Source organism: Rhineura floridana, chromosome 10 (genome assembly GCF_030035675.1).
Source record: "Rhineura floridana isolate rRhiFlo1 chromosome 10, rRhiFlo1.hap2, whole genome shotgun sequence".
NCBI classification, from domain to species: Eukaryota; Metazoa; Chordata; class Lepidosauria; order Squamata; family Rhineuridae; genus Rhineura; species Rhineura floridana.
In genome coordinates this window covers 13,373,628-13,390,199 of record NC_084489.1, presented here as the reverse complement: position 1 = coordinate 13,390,199, position 16,572 = coordinate 13,373,628, and the positions used below count along the sequence as shown (strand labels likewise).

The 16,572-nt window shown below is 41.2% G+C and overlaps 1 protein-coding gene across 7 annotated transcripts in view; it reads left to right on the top strand.

Moving 5' to 3' along the window:
- BMPER (BMP binding endothelial regulator) overlaps positions 1-16,572 on the top strand; it is a 284,815-nt gene that overhangs the window by 34,427 nt on the left and 233,816 nt on the right. For 4 of the 7 annotated variants that reach the window (XM_061587151.1, XM_061587150.1, XM_061587154.1 and 1 more), the window contains exons 3-4: positions 2,363-2,532; positions 3,962-4,047. The exons of 2 other annotated variants lie outside the window; for them this stretch is intronic. In XM_061587151.1, coding sequence (XP_061443135.1) covers positions 2,363-2,532; positions 3,962-4,047 — 256 coding nt within the window. Of the gene's footprint in view, positions 1-2,029; positions 2,085-2,362; positions 2,533-3,961; positions 4,048-16,572 lie in introns of those variants that run through there. One more of the 7 variants, XM_061587152.1, reaches the window with a different exon arrangement.

Genomic DNA, 16,572 nt, shown 5'->3' with positions numbered 1-16,572 from the left:
ACCACTAAAGAAGGATCATTCAGACCATGGTATTCCTGATCTCTATGTGTGGATGTGAAAGCTGGACAGTGAAAAAAGTGGGTAAGAGAAAAATCAACTCATTTGAAAAGTGGTGTTGGAGGAGAGCGTTGTATATACCGTCGGCTGCGAAAAAGACAAATATTTGGGTGATAGAACAAACTAAACCAGAATTATCACTAGAAGCTAAAATGATGTCATACTTTGGACACATAATGAGAAGACATGATTCACTAGAAAAGACAGTTAATGCTGGGAAAATCGGAATGGAGAAGAAAAAGAGGAAGACCAAAACAAGAGATGGATTGATTCCATAAAGGAAGCCACAGACCTGAACTTACAAGATCTGAACAGCATGGTTTATAACAGATGCTATTGGAGGTTGCTTTCATAGGGTCGCTATAAGTCATAATCGACTTGAAGGCATATAACCACAACAAATCTAGCAGTGCACACTTCGGCGTGTTCATCACAGACCAATTCTCACTCTAAATTGCTAGTGGTGTGATGAGACCTGGCACCTGATATCATCCAAAATTTAGATTCTGAAAGCTTAGGAAGAGCTACAGGGAAGGCAATAAGTACCCTACCTGAACAGTTATTTGGCCTCTTTCCTATTTATTTAGGGAATTTAATCCCACCTTCAATAAATTCTTAGCATAACTTGCATAACAACAAGAATCAATAAACAATATATGTAGAATTAAAAAACCTCGTGGAGTTGCCAACTTTTTAATTGATCTTTTTAGCTGAGCCTTAACAGTCATTTTACCTTCAGCAATTAATAAATTATGATGTCTGTCTCTCTGCAGTGCTTAATCTCTATAAAAGGCTGCAGGGTTTTCTGTCTAGAAACACCACTTTCTAATCTTGGAAGTTCTTTCCCTAATCCCTTATGTGTGAGGCTCCCTCTGTTTATAATTGGAGAGGAAACATACCCTCTTCAATCTGTTCTTACTAGGGTAGTCAACTGATTAAAGAAACTTCAGTTGATTATGAGATTTAGTTGGTTGATTAAATTTGTATAAATTTACATTCATAAAAAACAATGGTTGTAAAGAAAGAACCATACTTGCTGTGCTTTTTTTTAGAAGGATGCGTACATTATAGCAGGTCTCCTAGAACAGGCATCCCCTCCTATGTAGGACTGTGTTTGCCACTTGCAGTTTTTTTAATGTATTAAAAATATAATCTGCTTAATTGAGGTACCTTTTAAATGTATTAATCAAACAGATTAATAATTTTAAAACATTTTAATCGGTTTAGGTGCCAGTCCAATACACTTGTCTAGGAGTAAATCCCAATGAACTCCATGAGGCTTACTTTTGAATAGACATGCATAGGATTGCACTGTTAGGTGGTGTACCTACAATTCTTCCTTCACATATCCCAGGGTTATGCCCAGGTTGGAACTGAAACCAGGAGGTCAGGCCTCAGCCCTAGTATAAGTTGCACCCCAAAAGCCTCTCCTGATGACTTCTCCGATTACCTCCTAACCTCCTGATGGAGCAAGCGAGTGATTTGCTTTTTGGTGGTGATTTAAACCTAAAAATAATTTGCATTTTTTTTTTGCCTTTGCCAAGTGGCCTCTTTTTTGGAGAAGGGTGATTTAAACATAAGATTTGCATCTTTGGTTTCTACCAACTCACCACGTGCGAGGAGGAGCTCATTCCCTCAGCTCCTCACTTTTACCCCCAAGCTCTCCCTCCCCTAAAAAAACAAACCACCCCAAACTGAAAAGTATGAAAAGAGTAGCGGGGGCGACGACGGAGCTGCTGAGTCTTTGCTTTCCCTCCCAGACAATACGAACAAGAAGGAATAATGAAGAGCAACAACCGCCGGCGCGCCCTTTGCCTCTCCCCTCAGAGAAAGCACTGCGGGTCGCGCCTGGCCCAACGGGCAGCCGCTGCCCTCCAGCGCCTCGCGAGGAGGAAGGGCCGCCGGGCTGCCCCAGGGCGGCGCGTGTGTGCGCGCGTCTGGATGTCCTGGACTAGCCGAGGGCAGAAGAAGGTCGGCGGTACCAACGGCGGCGGCGGCGGCAGCAGCAGCTCCTGTCATTGCACGAGGTGGGGGTCCCTCCCGCGGCAGCCGGCCCCGCCCCCCGTCCGCCCACCCATACCCCGCTCAGGAGGGGCCGGTGGGCAGACGGGCGCCTCAGAGCCCGGCCCGGACTCGCAGCGTAGCAGCAGCAGCAAGCAAAGGAAGCCCTCCCACCTTCTATTCCCTCCGTCCCTCCCTCCTCTGCATCCCCAGCAGCAGCAGCAGCAACTACTTCCCTGCCCGGTTCTTCTCCTTCTCCTCCTTCACGCGCCGCTAAGCTCCTGCTCTCTTCTCTCTCCCGCAGCCGCACTAGCAACGACCCGAGAGCCCGTCTCCACGGGACGATGCTCTGGCTCTTCTGCAGCTTCCGAGCCGTGGCTCTGCGGCTCACCTCCCCTGGGCTAACATTTGCCGCCTGGCTCTTGCTGCACCAGCTTCGACCCCCCATGGCGCTGGCTTCCTCCGTCCTGATAGGTAAGGATGGGCAAAGGGGGATATTGGGGGAGAGGAGGAGGACGAGGAGAGAGCGAGAGAGAGCGGCACACGCTTCGACAGCCACCCATGCAAAAAGTGCACGCAGGCTGCATGCAAAAGGAGCCGGTCGCGATCGCTTCGGTGCACGACGCAGATTTTCGGTGCAAACGTAGCGATGATGTGTGCAATGACCACAGCCCGGCTTGTCATTCTTAGTGCAAGAGTTGTGTGCGGATAAGGATCACTACGCACATGACTCGCCCCCCCCTCATTTTGGAAACACGAGTATCGTGCAGGTGTATGATCATAGCCAAACAACCAGACTTGGCTTTCGAGTGTCAAACCAGGGCTTGATGCCACCTAACATGTGGACTGGCTCTGAACTCTTGAAAGTGGATGCCGAGGACCGTTGCCTGTAAACCTAAGGAGTGAGCAGACATAGAGGCCAATAACGGTTGGATGCAGTTCTCCAGCATGAGGACAGCTGGGACTTATGATTTGGGATCATCACCCGCTGATAAAACTGTACCAGGAAGCAGGGGGATCATTCTGCATTCTCCTGGAGTCGTTGAAAGCACTGGGTGTGTAGGGTTGTGATTGATTTAGAGATGTCATTACATGTCAAAAAGAAACACAGTGATTAATGGGATATATAAGTTACATGAACTTGCCCTTCCCCCTGCCCCCTTGCTTCATGAAGGACATACTTTACTGACACCTGGTGCATAAAGAGAAATGTTGAGCCCATTTCTAGAGACTGTGAGAAGTGTTAGCTTTCCAGAGATGTTGCCCTGATATAGTAATAAGTTTGTATGTCACCAAGGACACACACTCTTTTACTCTCTGGACTCATTTTGCAAATTTATGCTGATGATACTCTTGGTCTTCATGTTTCAAATACACCTGTGGATTAAATTCGGGTGATATGATCTACATAAGCTGTCAAGAGAAATTTCCTCCTAGAGACATCAGGTCCTTATCAAAGTTGCCAAAATTTCATTAAAAAAATTCTAACTCTCCCAAAGTCCTTGAAAGGGTTAAAAACATCCCTGTCTGCTGTCACTCCAGAACAATATATATGATGAATTTTAAAGATAGTTGTTTGGTATCAAAAGCCATTTTCTCCCTGCTGCTGATGCTTTTGTTTGTTTTGAGGCAGGTAAGATGACTTTTTTTTTAAAAAAAACCACTTTTAATAGTGTACAGATGTTTAACAAAATAAAAATACTTCCAGTCTAATCAAAGGAAAGCCCGTGTTTACTTAAAAGTAGGTCCTATATATTTCAGTGGACCTTTCTTCCAGGTAAGTATGCTTAGGGCTACAGACCTGTGCGTACAGTTTAGGCTGCTAACTCATCTTGGAAACTACAGCTCTGAAGGTGAACCAAGTGGGAAGAGAAAGTATTAATTTTTAAAATGTCCATCACAGGTTCTGTTGCAAAATGTGAAAATGAGGGAGAAGTTCTACAGATCCCCTTTATCACAGACAATCCTTGCATAATGTGCATTTGCCTGGTAAGTGTGAATTCCATGATAAGATCAAACAATAATGTCTCCTATAATCAAATTTTCTTATCTTTTTCCTTTGTGTAGCCAGAGGCTATCTTGTTTCTGTACTGGCTACAAAAATTTCCAGTCCTTAATCTTAGAATCATATCCTTGACTTTTGCTTAGACACAAATCTTTCAGCTGACTTTGCCCATGACATTGTGAGGCTACCTGAACATTCTGTTTACAGGACGTATTTATGATTGAAGGTTTTATTCTCCAATACCCATTCTGCTGAGGCAGTGCTAAACATTTTTGTGCTTGTAGAGTTTGTGCTTGTGGCCAAGGAGAAGAATTTTAGTTTGCACCTTTACTTATTTTCAACCCAAGTTGTAAAAATTGGCTTCAGAAATACGGTGAAAAATATAGCAGGTCAGACAGCGCAACAAAATCCAGGTGGTTTGGAAGTCCAAGTCTGCTTTAAAATGCAGTATGATATACGTTCAGACTCTGCGTTCTTGGCTAGACATATTGTAATAAAAAGACAATGCCAGCACACATGATACTTCTATCAAAAAACTGCACTCTGAGGATGACATTGGCTGTTGTTTGTTTGGGAAGTTCAGTTTCCCTGGTAGTTAACAATGACCCTGGTTTGTATTCTGCAGTAAAGGAAATACCCCCTTATTTGTGCAAGGTATCTTAGTTTCACAGGAGAAATGCTTTGCAAGGCAGACTGTCAGAGCCACAGAAAAATAATTGCTGATAGTTAGAAAACAAATTTGAAAAGATTTTTTAAAAGGATCTTGGTAACCAGGGTAGAAATAACTGCATTTATAGACTTTGGAAAGTGAAGCAGGAGCTGGATCTTGCAGAATGTTTCTTTGGCCATAAAATTACAATTTTCCATCTATCAGGTCAGAAAAGGAGACAGGTGTTGTAGGTCACTGTTTCTCCCCAAAACCCAAGTCAGTCTTATATTTTTTATTATTATTAAGGTGCCCTGCTAAGTAGTCCATCTCTAAATGAAGGCAGGTATGTTTGGCCATCAAACCTCTGAATCAATGTTGATGACAGTAACTTTAGAGAAGAAAGAGGAACTGGAGGAAAAAAATGGGATGAGGGGAGGAAAGTGAAATATAATGAGTTGTCTGTGGTTTTTTCCCCTAAAAATGTCTGCAACCCACTATTTTTCATGTAATTTGTTGTTGAATATATTACAAATAGCCTGTGTTGTTCATACCTTATCAAGTTGAATGTCCTAATAATTGCTTCGGTTCTGATTTTTTAAAAAATAAAGAAGATAATGTATGAAGTACCTTTGTACAGTGTACTTTACATTTATTGCAAACATCTTGGAATAGCTCTTTTCCTGGTGATGGTCCTGCTGTATTATAAGAACTTTCCTCTTGTTTGATGAGTGTGTATAAATTCACCTACTAAGTGACCTATCAGATAAATGCTATGTCATTTATATATGGGTGTGTGCATGCTTCTGACTTTGGCTGCTGTACTACCACTCACACATTTTAAGGTCACCCATCCCTACTTTTTTTGCTATGGATTAGACATTGAACTTTGGGTACCTCCCCCTGGTCTGTTTTAGATCATTATCTTAGCCCATCCACAGTCTAGCTCAGTCTGGATCCAGCGTCCTGCTGCATAGTATTTCTGAAAAAATGGCATCATTCCTTCTACCCTTGTTTTTCACAGTACTCAATAGGCAGAGGGAGGAAGGCAGGAAAGTGTTGATTCCCTGCTGGAACATTACAGCAACCGCGAAGCTTCTTAGCATTCTCCAACCTACTGTGCAATGATGTCTGAGGTCTCCCTGTGTCTTTGCCCTCCCCCTCTCCATACATCCTCTCCCATTAGTGGAAGCCTTCTAAATTAGTTTTGGGGATTACACGTCCATCCATAAACTTCCACACAGTACAGCTGCCTTTGTGCAATATAGCAATTTAAAAAGAAAAGAAAAGGAAGAGAATTAGTCCACCGTTCACACAGGAGAATAGGAAGATAGGAAGCTGTCTTACGCTGAGTCTGAACTTTGATCCGTTTAGCTCAGTTCCGCCTACAGTGACGGACAGCGGCTCTCCAGGGTTTCAGGCAGGAGTCTGTCCCAGCTCTACCAGTTTTAGGCATATGCTCTAAGAATGAGCTACGGCTCTTCTCCGGGATGTTCCAGGGGGACACCCATGTTGCACAAAAGACAACAAAGCACCTTGTGGCTATTTGTACTGTAGTCCACAAAAGCCAATGCCATAATGAACCTGTTCGTCTTTAAGGTGTCATAAGTTCTCTGTTGTGTTTGTGTGAACACAAACGAGTGGGATCTAATAGCTGCTTGTTTATGAATATAATGACAATCAGTATTGGTGCATATCTTGGGAGCTAATGCTCTGATTGGCTTGACATGTTTCCTCCACCTCTAGTTGTGACTTTCCAGTCAAAAGCTAAGAAACTCTTCTTCATACTACTACATGCCAAAATCTGGCTCATCTGTATTGACTTTTTTAAAGTTATTGTGGACATAATGCATGCACACTAAATTAATGATTTCTCATTTAAAAAATCACCAAAATCCCAAAGCTATAAAATTCCAAATCTGTTTATCATCTTCAGAATTGTGTATTGTTCAACAAGAAATCAATTTACATTGTTTAATTTTTACATATCATGTGCATGGAATTTCATAACAACTCCCACTAGGTGTACTATACGCTAAGAGCACTTTCACACAGGAAGCTTATATTGCCTTTGAGCTTTTTTGCACTATTTATTTATGTTAATATCTGGCCCTTGTTAATGGAGAAGGTGGAGGAGAGGCATTTTGCGATGTGAATGAGTCTTCTTGCCAGTGTAGGTTTTATATTTAAATTGCAAAGAAGTTGAAGCAAGAGCTGCTTTGGTCTCATTTGTGAAAACACCTTTAATGTTAATTCTGCAGTTTATAAGATTGTTGCCACTTATACTACTGTAGCGTCATTGACCATAATTGGACCATGCCTGTGTATGCAAGTTTCCTGCGTAAAGAGTGACATAATAGGGATCCATTTATAGATGCTATCTATTTATTTATTTATACTTATAATCTGCCCTTCAACATATAATCCCAGGGTGAAGTACAAATTAAAATCACATATAACATAACACTTCAATTAAAGCTGCACTTTAAAACTTGTTGAGATTGATTTCTCATCAAGAATAATTTTTAAAAGTATCTTGGATTGTATTGACTTCTGTGCATAAAAAACGGTTGTGTGAATTGTCTCTGTGTGTCACCTGCTGAGGGGCATGGTGTATAACTTTTATATCTGTACAGTCTTTTCTATAAGTCAAGGGCAATGATTTTGTACTTGAATAGTACCTTCCACCCAAGCCCTCAGGCTGTACAAACATTAATGAATGAACTCTGCGTCAAACAAGAAGTTTTACATACATAGAGGTGAGATTTGCCTAAATAACTTGCAAGAATGCAAAGCAGGGAATTGAGCTCTCAACTATATACGATATAGCAGGCACTCTTTCTATATTATTTTAGACAACTGCTGAAAACTTTAGTTCAGGAAGCCTATCCAGACGTGCAGTTGAGTTATATATACTTGCTTTTAAATATTTGCTCATTTTATCTGTATTTTATTGATAATTTATATTATTTTGCATTCCATTTGGAGATAATTTTTTAATGAAGTGACTAATAAAAAAAATCCAGGCAGAGTATAAAATAATATAAAATAATTATCAATAAAAGAAATAAAATGAGCAAAAATTTAAAAGCAAGTACATGAGATTATTTTGCCTGTGGCTTCTGCAATGCTATCTGCAAATCTTCCAACTTTGAAATAAGTTTTTGTCGTACAATAAACATTATCGCATGCAAAACCTGTATGGCTTGCTTCCAAAAATGGCAGTCATGGCAGCATTGTGACAGACATGCAATTTGCCCAATTATTCAAGGAAGGTGATAATCTAGAATTGCCTGATCAGTTCAGCCATCAAAAAAGGCAGGAAACTAGGAGAACCATTGCAATTCTTTATGTTCCTTCTGTATTTCTCAGGTGGATTTGGCCTTCTGATTTTGCTGGGAAGGTGATATAAACTTCCAGCCTCTTTTGTTCTGACCCAGTACTCTGCCCACATTTTGCTTAAAATCAAATAAGAGCCCCACTGGATCAGACCAAAGGCCCATTTAGTCCATGTCCTGTTCTTACAGCAGACAACAAGATGGCTATGAGAAGTTTGCTAGCAGGATCTAAATGCAACAGCGCTCTCCCCACTTGTGATTCCCAGCAACTGGCATTCAGAGGTGAGCTGCCTGTGACAGTGGAGGTAAAAAATAAACTCTCATGGCTAGTAGCCATTGATAGCCCTATCCTCCATGAATTTGTGTGATCCTCATATAAAGCCATCCAAGTTGATAGCTGTCACTCTTATCTCTTGGGCGTGACTGTTATACTTTAACTGTGTGCTGTGTACTTTCTTTTGTCCTGAATCTTACAACATTCAGTTTCATTGGATGGCCCCAAGTTCTAGTATTATGAGAAGTGGACAAAGGAAATCTGAAGAAGTCACAATTTTGTAAAGGGCACAACTAATATTCCTTCCATAGATGAAAAGATCCTGCACTGCATCTCATAATCTACACATGGTTGTTGAAATGCAGGATTATTGTTTATAAGGCTTTTCTTTGCAGGAGTCTTAATGAAAAGCCGCATAACTAAGGGCCTTTTTTCCTTTTAGGCTATGAAACTTGGGAATTTAGTTGCAGACTGAGTGGCTCACATTCATTATTTTACCATTTTAACATTAAGCAGTGACATGCATGTGGAACTGGGACATCAGTAATGTAACATTTTTAGTGACTACAGATAAGAACTACCATATTACTTCACAATGTTATGTAATAGAGTTGGTTCTTGCATTTGGCTGCCAATCATGAAGAGATGAATAATCGACCAATATGTATGCATGTTTGTATCAGGCTTCAGACTTGTGAATTTGAAGGAAAATCTCATGTTGCCATAAATATTGCTGAATTTATTTATTTATTTATTATTAGATTTATATCCCGCTCTTTCTCTCAGCAGGGCGGCAAACAAAAGCGCTAAAACCACATCAAAACATCATAAAAACAGACCTTAAAATACATTAAAACAAAACAACTTTAATTTTTTTAAAAAAAAAAGCTTTAAAAACATATTTAAAAAAGGCTTAAAAATATTGTTTAAAATAAAAAAAAACATATTAAAAGCAATTCCAACACAGATGCAGACTGGGATAGGTCTCAACTTAAAAGGCTTGTTGAAAGAGGAAAGTCTTCAAAAGGTGCCGAAAAGATGGATGAATGTGAGAGGAAATGTGGGGACATGCTTTATATGAAAGTTCAGTGATATAGAAAAGGGTAAAACAAAGGGAATATCTTACTGTAAGCCCTGGTATAAGCACAATAAATTACCATAGTTAGTTGCGTTCTTCCAAGTCTGAAAATAATCCACATGGGATATTGTAGCATTTCCTTGTAAAATATGCTGTGTTTCAATGTTATCTTAAAGAAGGCATAAAATTGCCACAGCGTAGCAGAAAGAAGTGAAATGGGATATGTGCATAATTACAAGATTAAAAACATTTGAGAAGTCCCCACAAAATCAACCTAGCCTGAATCATTTTTTTGAGTTTTTAAATGTTGGGATATGATTATGGTCAGGAGTGCTGCAGCTTGGGTGGTGGTGGTGGGACGAACCATATAATTTCATCCCATGTATCATTGTCTACATAAAACTGGAGCGTTTTACAGATGGCAGCTGGGATCCAAGAATAACTCTCCCATAAGCTGTTTCTGGATTTTTCGTTTTTAAAACAAAACCAAAGAAGAGGGAGATTAAGCATGTTACTTCAAATAGATGGGCAACCGGAAATGTTTGCATTCAAGTGCCCCAGGTGAAGGGCAGTCTGTTCTATCACAAAGATCTGTATTGACACAAAAGGTTTGTATGTGAGTATGAGAGAGAAAGAGAGAAGTTTCATAACGAGCGAACAGCGTCCCACTGATATGGTCCAATCTATTCGATTCAATTCAATCCAATCAATTCAAGTCGATCCCGACTTATGGCGACCCTATGAATTGGGTTTTCATGGTAAGCGGTATTCAGAGGGGGTTTACCATTGCCTTCCTCTCAGGCTGAAAGGCAATGACTGGCCCAAGGTCACCCAGTGAGCTTCATGGCTGTGTGGGGATTTGAACCCTGGGATGTTCAAACAAACTTCAGTTAGGGCTCTGCCAGTGGGACTGGTACTGGGGGTTCATGAAAACCAGCCAATTTATTAAAGTTTACATCAGGGGTCCCTCAGGACAATGGGGCCCCAGCACACACCTCCACCCATGTGGCACAGGCTTTTTTTCTTGCTGCCGCCACTGCCATAGATCTATGAGCCAGGGCATTACATTTTAGGTAAATTAAAAATGGGCAGTCACCATGGATGGCAGCCACCATGGATGGCAGCCAATCTTGCCTCCCATTCAAAAGTAAGATCACTGCCCATCTGCTGCTAAAATGCCACCTGAGGGCTGGCTGGGAGGATAGTAAGGTGATAAAGCCTGCTGGAGTCGGTGAGGAGATATCTTGAGCAACTGAGGCTCTCGGCCAGTGCGGTGCTTGGCTTGCAACTGATGGAAAGAGACAGAATCAGGAAAGAAGCAAGCAATGTACCTGATTCATCAGCTGCTTTTGATAGTTAAATAAATGAAAGCAGCCAAGGAAGAACAGGGGCATGTTAAGTCTTTGAGCTACAAGAAATCCCTGACTTTCTTCTAGTAGACTCTTTGCACTTCGGCCTATTTAGGTGGTAAACAATTGTCTGACTTGTGCCATTGAAAACTGCAGGTGGATGGTCAGTTGCTTGATATCAATCAATAAATGAATCCCTCCACACAGAAAACTAAATGTTAAAAAGGAAAGTTTTCATTGGAGTGTACAGAGTTAGGTTTTTTAATGGAGATGCATTCAGTCATTTGATCCCCCACCTGCAGTCTGACGTAATACTAGCTCATCTACAGATTTATTATCTCAGTGAGAACTAGCCCTTAGTTAGGTGACCTGGCACTGATACCATACAGTCTTGCTATATCTTGGAGAAGTGGCCATAAATCTTAAAAAGCCAATCATTACAAAAGCTGAATTCTCATTTCTTAATTCTGTTGCTAAAACAGTTATTCACTGAATCAAGACTTCTATGGAAGTTAGTTTTTGCTTATGTTTTGTATGTGTGTTTTTTGTTGTTGTTGTAGTGCTTTATAAAAGCATGAGTAAAGAAACAGTTGATAAAAGCCAGAGTAATGACCTTGACAAATGACATCCATACCACTCCCCCCCGCAGCCGCCAAACTTTAAGCCTGCCAAGTGTACCTGAGCAGCGGTAATTGTAGTTCCCAACCTTTTATCACCTAAATGTGGAACAGAAGGAAACCAATGAGAGCCAGAAAGTGTAATCTGGCATTGGAAACATGAGAAAATTTGGGAGACAGGCACTCAGGAAACAAGAAATTGGAGCTTTGCTTGGCATGAGTTTTATTCAGCATGAAACATCATTCCGTAGTTTAAATTTCCATTTCAATATCCAAATGTGCCATGTAGAATTTGACCTTGCAGTTATAAAACTGATGTGAAGTTCAGTGTTATAGGAACTAGTGTTCCACCTAGGTTGAGAGAACAACGCATTTCTCACATTTGATAACAAATTAAAAAACAAAAATAAACATTGCCTCCAAAACACAGAAACTGTCTTGAATTATCTCAATACCTGTACAGACCCCCCCCCAGTTTTTTTCTTTTGTGTAACACTCCATTTGCAAGTGATGCCCTGTCTGGGCTAAAAGCAACTGTTTGGCATATGTCTTTGGTGAAAACTGCAATGTCTTAGTACATCAGGATCCAATTTTTGTTGTGTCAAGGTATAATATGGCCCAGATGAAATGTTGTGGAATAGTGCATATTAAAAGAAAACTATCAAACAGTACTTTCATACCTGTGTTATTCAATATAATCTCAAGAGTTGATGTACATTGTCCAAATGAACCCGCCCAGATTTAATCTTCTCTCAATTTAAATACATTTATTGCTGTAAAGAGCAATGCATTTTCTCCTCCTCCTGCCTACACAGTAGTTAACAGTAGTCTTTTTTGGCATCTGAAATAGGTTTTGAATTTCGTGCATCCCAGAGTAGAAATGTGACCATATGCAGTTCCTTTTCAGTGTTTTCACAAATGTATAAAATATATATGGAACAGAAACAATGTTTAGAGTAGTGAGGTGTCTGGAGCATGTTTTTGTATTGTCATGTTGACCAATGCTGTACTCTACAAATAAGTGTGAAATAAGTGATAAAAGGGATGCATGCATAAATAAATAAATAAAGTCAAAGTTCTTCAACTGCTGTACTCATTTATTTATTTTTTGGTCCTATATGGACCCAAAATATGAAAGGTGAGGAAAACTGATGAAGACATTACCTGAATGCTCGTGGTTCTCTGGCTGAAAGCAATATAAACAAAATTCAGCTCCTTCTCCAGGGCATTCAGCTGCATAACTGCAACCATTATGGATTAGGTCCCAAGTATTTGTCTTATTATTAAGTCACTTCATACTGAGAGAGATACTTAGGACCTGATTCACAACTCTATTGCAGAGGCACAGCAGTCCTGGCCAGAAACTGAAGGCCCCAAATGCCCTGTTTCTTGACCAGAAAGTATTGCAACTGCTCAGAGCATCAGTCACAGTAGAGCCAAGGCTGCTTGTTGCATGACAGTTGAACAATACCTAGCGGCCTGCTCTAGCGCAGGAAAAATGTAGAAGGAGATGGAGTCGCTCCAACACAATGGGGAAGTTTTGTAGATCAAGCCTTTAACCTAGAAACAGAATGATATTGGGGGGGGGGAGGATCACGTGTCCAAGCAATACTTATAGAATAGTTGTAACACAAATAGCAGTTACAGCTGCATAGAGTATTAATTAGCATATGGAAGAAATCACAGGAAATTGAGGTTGAGATGCCTGGTATATATAAAAAAACCCAGACAAATGACTAGATTTGTTAGCTTGGTTTAGAACCAACATTTATGGAGGGATCTTTTTTGTTGTAATTGCTGACAAATTGTGCTGAGAAAGGCAGGAGGAAACGCTATCTGCTGTTTTTGGGGGGTTTTCCCCCAAAAGGAATTTCAAGAGCTGAGGACAGACTATAATATATATATATATATATATATTTCTGTTATCCCCCACTCTATTTTTATTGAAATGTGAAGGTGCTTCAGGTAGCTTCAAGGTCGAGCCAACCTCTACCGTTTGTGCCATTTGACCACTCAAACTCACCCTGCTTTTTTTTTTTTCCATTTAAGGGAAAACAAGGGAGGGCTGTTTCATTTCCTCCTGTAGTAGGAAAGTAGCTGGGAAACAATTTTGAGTGAACTCAGACAGGAAAGAAAAAGATTAAGCATCCCTTCTCTCCCATAGTCATTCTTCCCCTCATTTTTGAAGTTGCCTACAGCTGCTTTTTGTTAATGTAAAATTGAAAAGAAAGAATAATGAAACTATGTGCAACATGTAGCCTGGTCTTCATAGGTTGCTTTTACTCTGTACTATGATATCAAACCTGGTAGGGTCAAATCGTAACTGAACAAAAGGTGTATTTTGTAGTAATGAAGTTGTATAATTTTCATTCATTGCTGACCATAAATCTATTTTAATAAATGTTTCCTATTACGGAAATATCACATAAGCATTTTAATAGCACCAGTTTTTGATTGCAATGAAAATAAGTGGTGTCTGTGAATGCGGTTGTGTTGGTTCATATGTATTTTTCTATAGCCACTGGGCAATTCCACATGGAAGATTTGGCCAGGCCTCCTCCTTCAAATCAGTAGTACCTTATCAACCACCATTAATAGCAATTGCCCCTCCAACACCAGTAATAGCAAAGACCGTTCACCGTTGTCCTTTCTATCTGTCTGGACTGGATCTATTAACTCTCATCCAGTTAAGTGTGGCACCAGATAGGACTGAGACATCTGCTCCTGGTTCAAATGTAAAAGGGAATTCCTGTCAACTTTTACATCTCTCCCAGCAGTTTTGTATTCACATTAGTTTGTGGATGTTCACATTCTCTTAAATTATATTTCTGTGGTATTGGGACTAACAGATGGACAACAAAAGTTGGTTCTGTGAGCTCTTATCTGTTGTTAAGTACCTTCAAGTCAATTATGACTTATGGTGCCACCCTATGAATCAGTGACCTCCAAGAGCATCTGTAGCTAAAAAACTTACCCTGCAAGGTTGGAAGGACAAACATCCGCCATCTATTACCCAGTGGTTTGACGAGCTCACTGCAATTTCTACCTTTGAATACATGGTTTATAATCATGCATTTTATTTAGATATCTATCTAATACTAATTTATAAGTTTAAATCAGGATTGCTGGACTATTCTTATTGTTAATGTCAGTTGGCAACCTTTTTTAAAAAAGATGATGATGATGATTAATTATATGTTTGTTTTTCTTCTTTCTGTTATTTCCACAAATAAAAATTGATTTTAAAAAAAACACATTAAATAGTCATGGTAATAAGATAGTGCCCTGAAGAACCTGGGTGGCTGTCAAACTAAGGGGAAGCAATCCTTTCTCCCAAATTGATGCTTGGTATTATCATGGTAAGAAATGAACCACTTTAAAATCTCACATTATGCCGAGCTCCTCTGCCCATTCATTTCAATAGAAGTGGCGGTGATGCCTTTGTATTTTTATTTATTTTATTTATTTTATTTATTTCATTTCTAAACCGCCCATAGCTAATAGATCTCTGGGCGGTGTACAAAACAAGATTAAAATACAATATTAGAATAAAATCAGTAACAAAAAGCAACAAAATTAAACTAAAACATTAAACATAAAAACATGAAACATTAAAATGCCTGGGAGTATAGCCAGGTCTTAACCTGGCGCCTAAAAGAAAGTACCGAAGGCGCCAGGCGTATCTCCTCCGGTAAGCTGTTCCACAGTTCGGGGGCCACCACAGAAAAGGCCCTAGATCTAGTAACAATCCTCCGGGCATCCTGGTGAGTTGGTACCCGGAGGAGGGCCTTAGATACTGAACGAAGTGAACGGGTAGGTTCATAGCGGGAGAGGCGTTCCACGAGGTATTGCGGTCCCACACCGTGTAAGGCTTTATAGGTCAAAACCAGCACCTTGAATCTGGCTCGGAAACAAATAGGTAGCCAGTGCAAGCGAGCCAGGACAGGTGTTATATGCGCGGACCGATTGGTCCTCGTCAACAACCTGGCTGCCGCATTTTGCACTAGCTGAAGTTTCCGAACAGTCTTCAAGGGCAGTCCAACGTAGAGCGCATTACAGTAATCCAGTCTAGAAGTTACCAGAGTGTGAACAACTGAGGCGAGATCATCACTGTCCAGATAGGGGCGTAGTTGGGCTACTAAGCGAAGATGGTAGAACGCATTCCGTGCCACCGAGGCCACTTGAGCCTCAAGCGACAAGGAAGGGTCAAAAAGGACCCCCAAACTACGAACCTGTTCCTTCAAGGGGAGTGTAACCCCATCGAGAACAGGAGAAACATCCACCATCTGGGCAGGGAAAGAGCTCACCAACAGTGTCTCAGTCTTGTCTGGATTGAGTTTCAGTTTATTAGCTCTCATCCAGTCCATTATCGCGGTCAGGCAACGGTTCAGCACATCAACAGCCTCACCTGAAGAAGGTGAAAAGGAGAAGTAGAGCTGCGTGTCATCAGCGTACTGATGGCAACGCACTCCAAAACTCCTGATGACCGCACCCAGAGGCTGCATGTAGATGTTAAAGAGCATAGGGGACAAAACCGACCCCTGAGGGACTCCACAATGGAGAGTCCATGGTGTCGAGCAATGTTCCCCAAGCACTACCTTCTGGCGACGATCCGCTAAGTAGGAGCGGAGCCACTGCCAAGCAGTGCCCCCAACTCCGCGAGCCTCCCCAGAAGGATACCATGGTCGATGGTATCAAATGCCGCTGAGAGATCAAGGAGAATCAACAGAGTCACACTCCCCCTGTCCCTCTCCCGACAAAGGTCATCATACAGGGCGACCAAGGCTGTTTCAGTGCCAAAACTGGACCTAAAACCGGATTGAAACGGATCCAGATAATCGGTTTCATCCAAGAGAGCCTGGAGCTGGCCAGCGACCACCCGCTCCAAAACCTTGCCCAAAAAAGGGACATTCATCACCGGTGTATAGTTGTTCAACACATCTGGGTCCAAATAAGGTTTCTTTAAAAGAGGTCTTACTACTGCCTCCTTGAGACTACCAGGGACTACGCCCTCTCTCAAGGAGGCATTTATTACCTCCTTGGCCCAGCCGGTGGTTACAGCCCTGCCAGTCTTCACCAGCCAAGATGGGCAAGGGTCCAGAGCAGATGTGGTCGCCCGCACCATTCCAAGCACCTTGTCCACTTCCTCGAGCTGCACCAACTGAAATTCATCCAATAATAAAGGACAAGGCCGCGCTCTGGACACT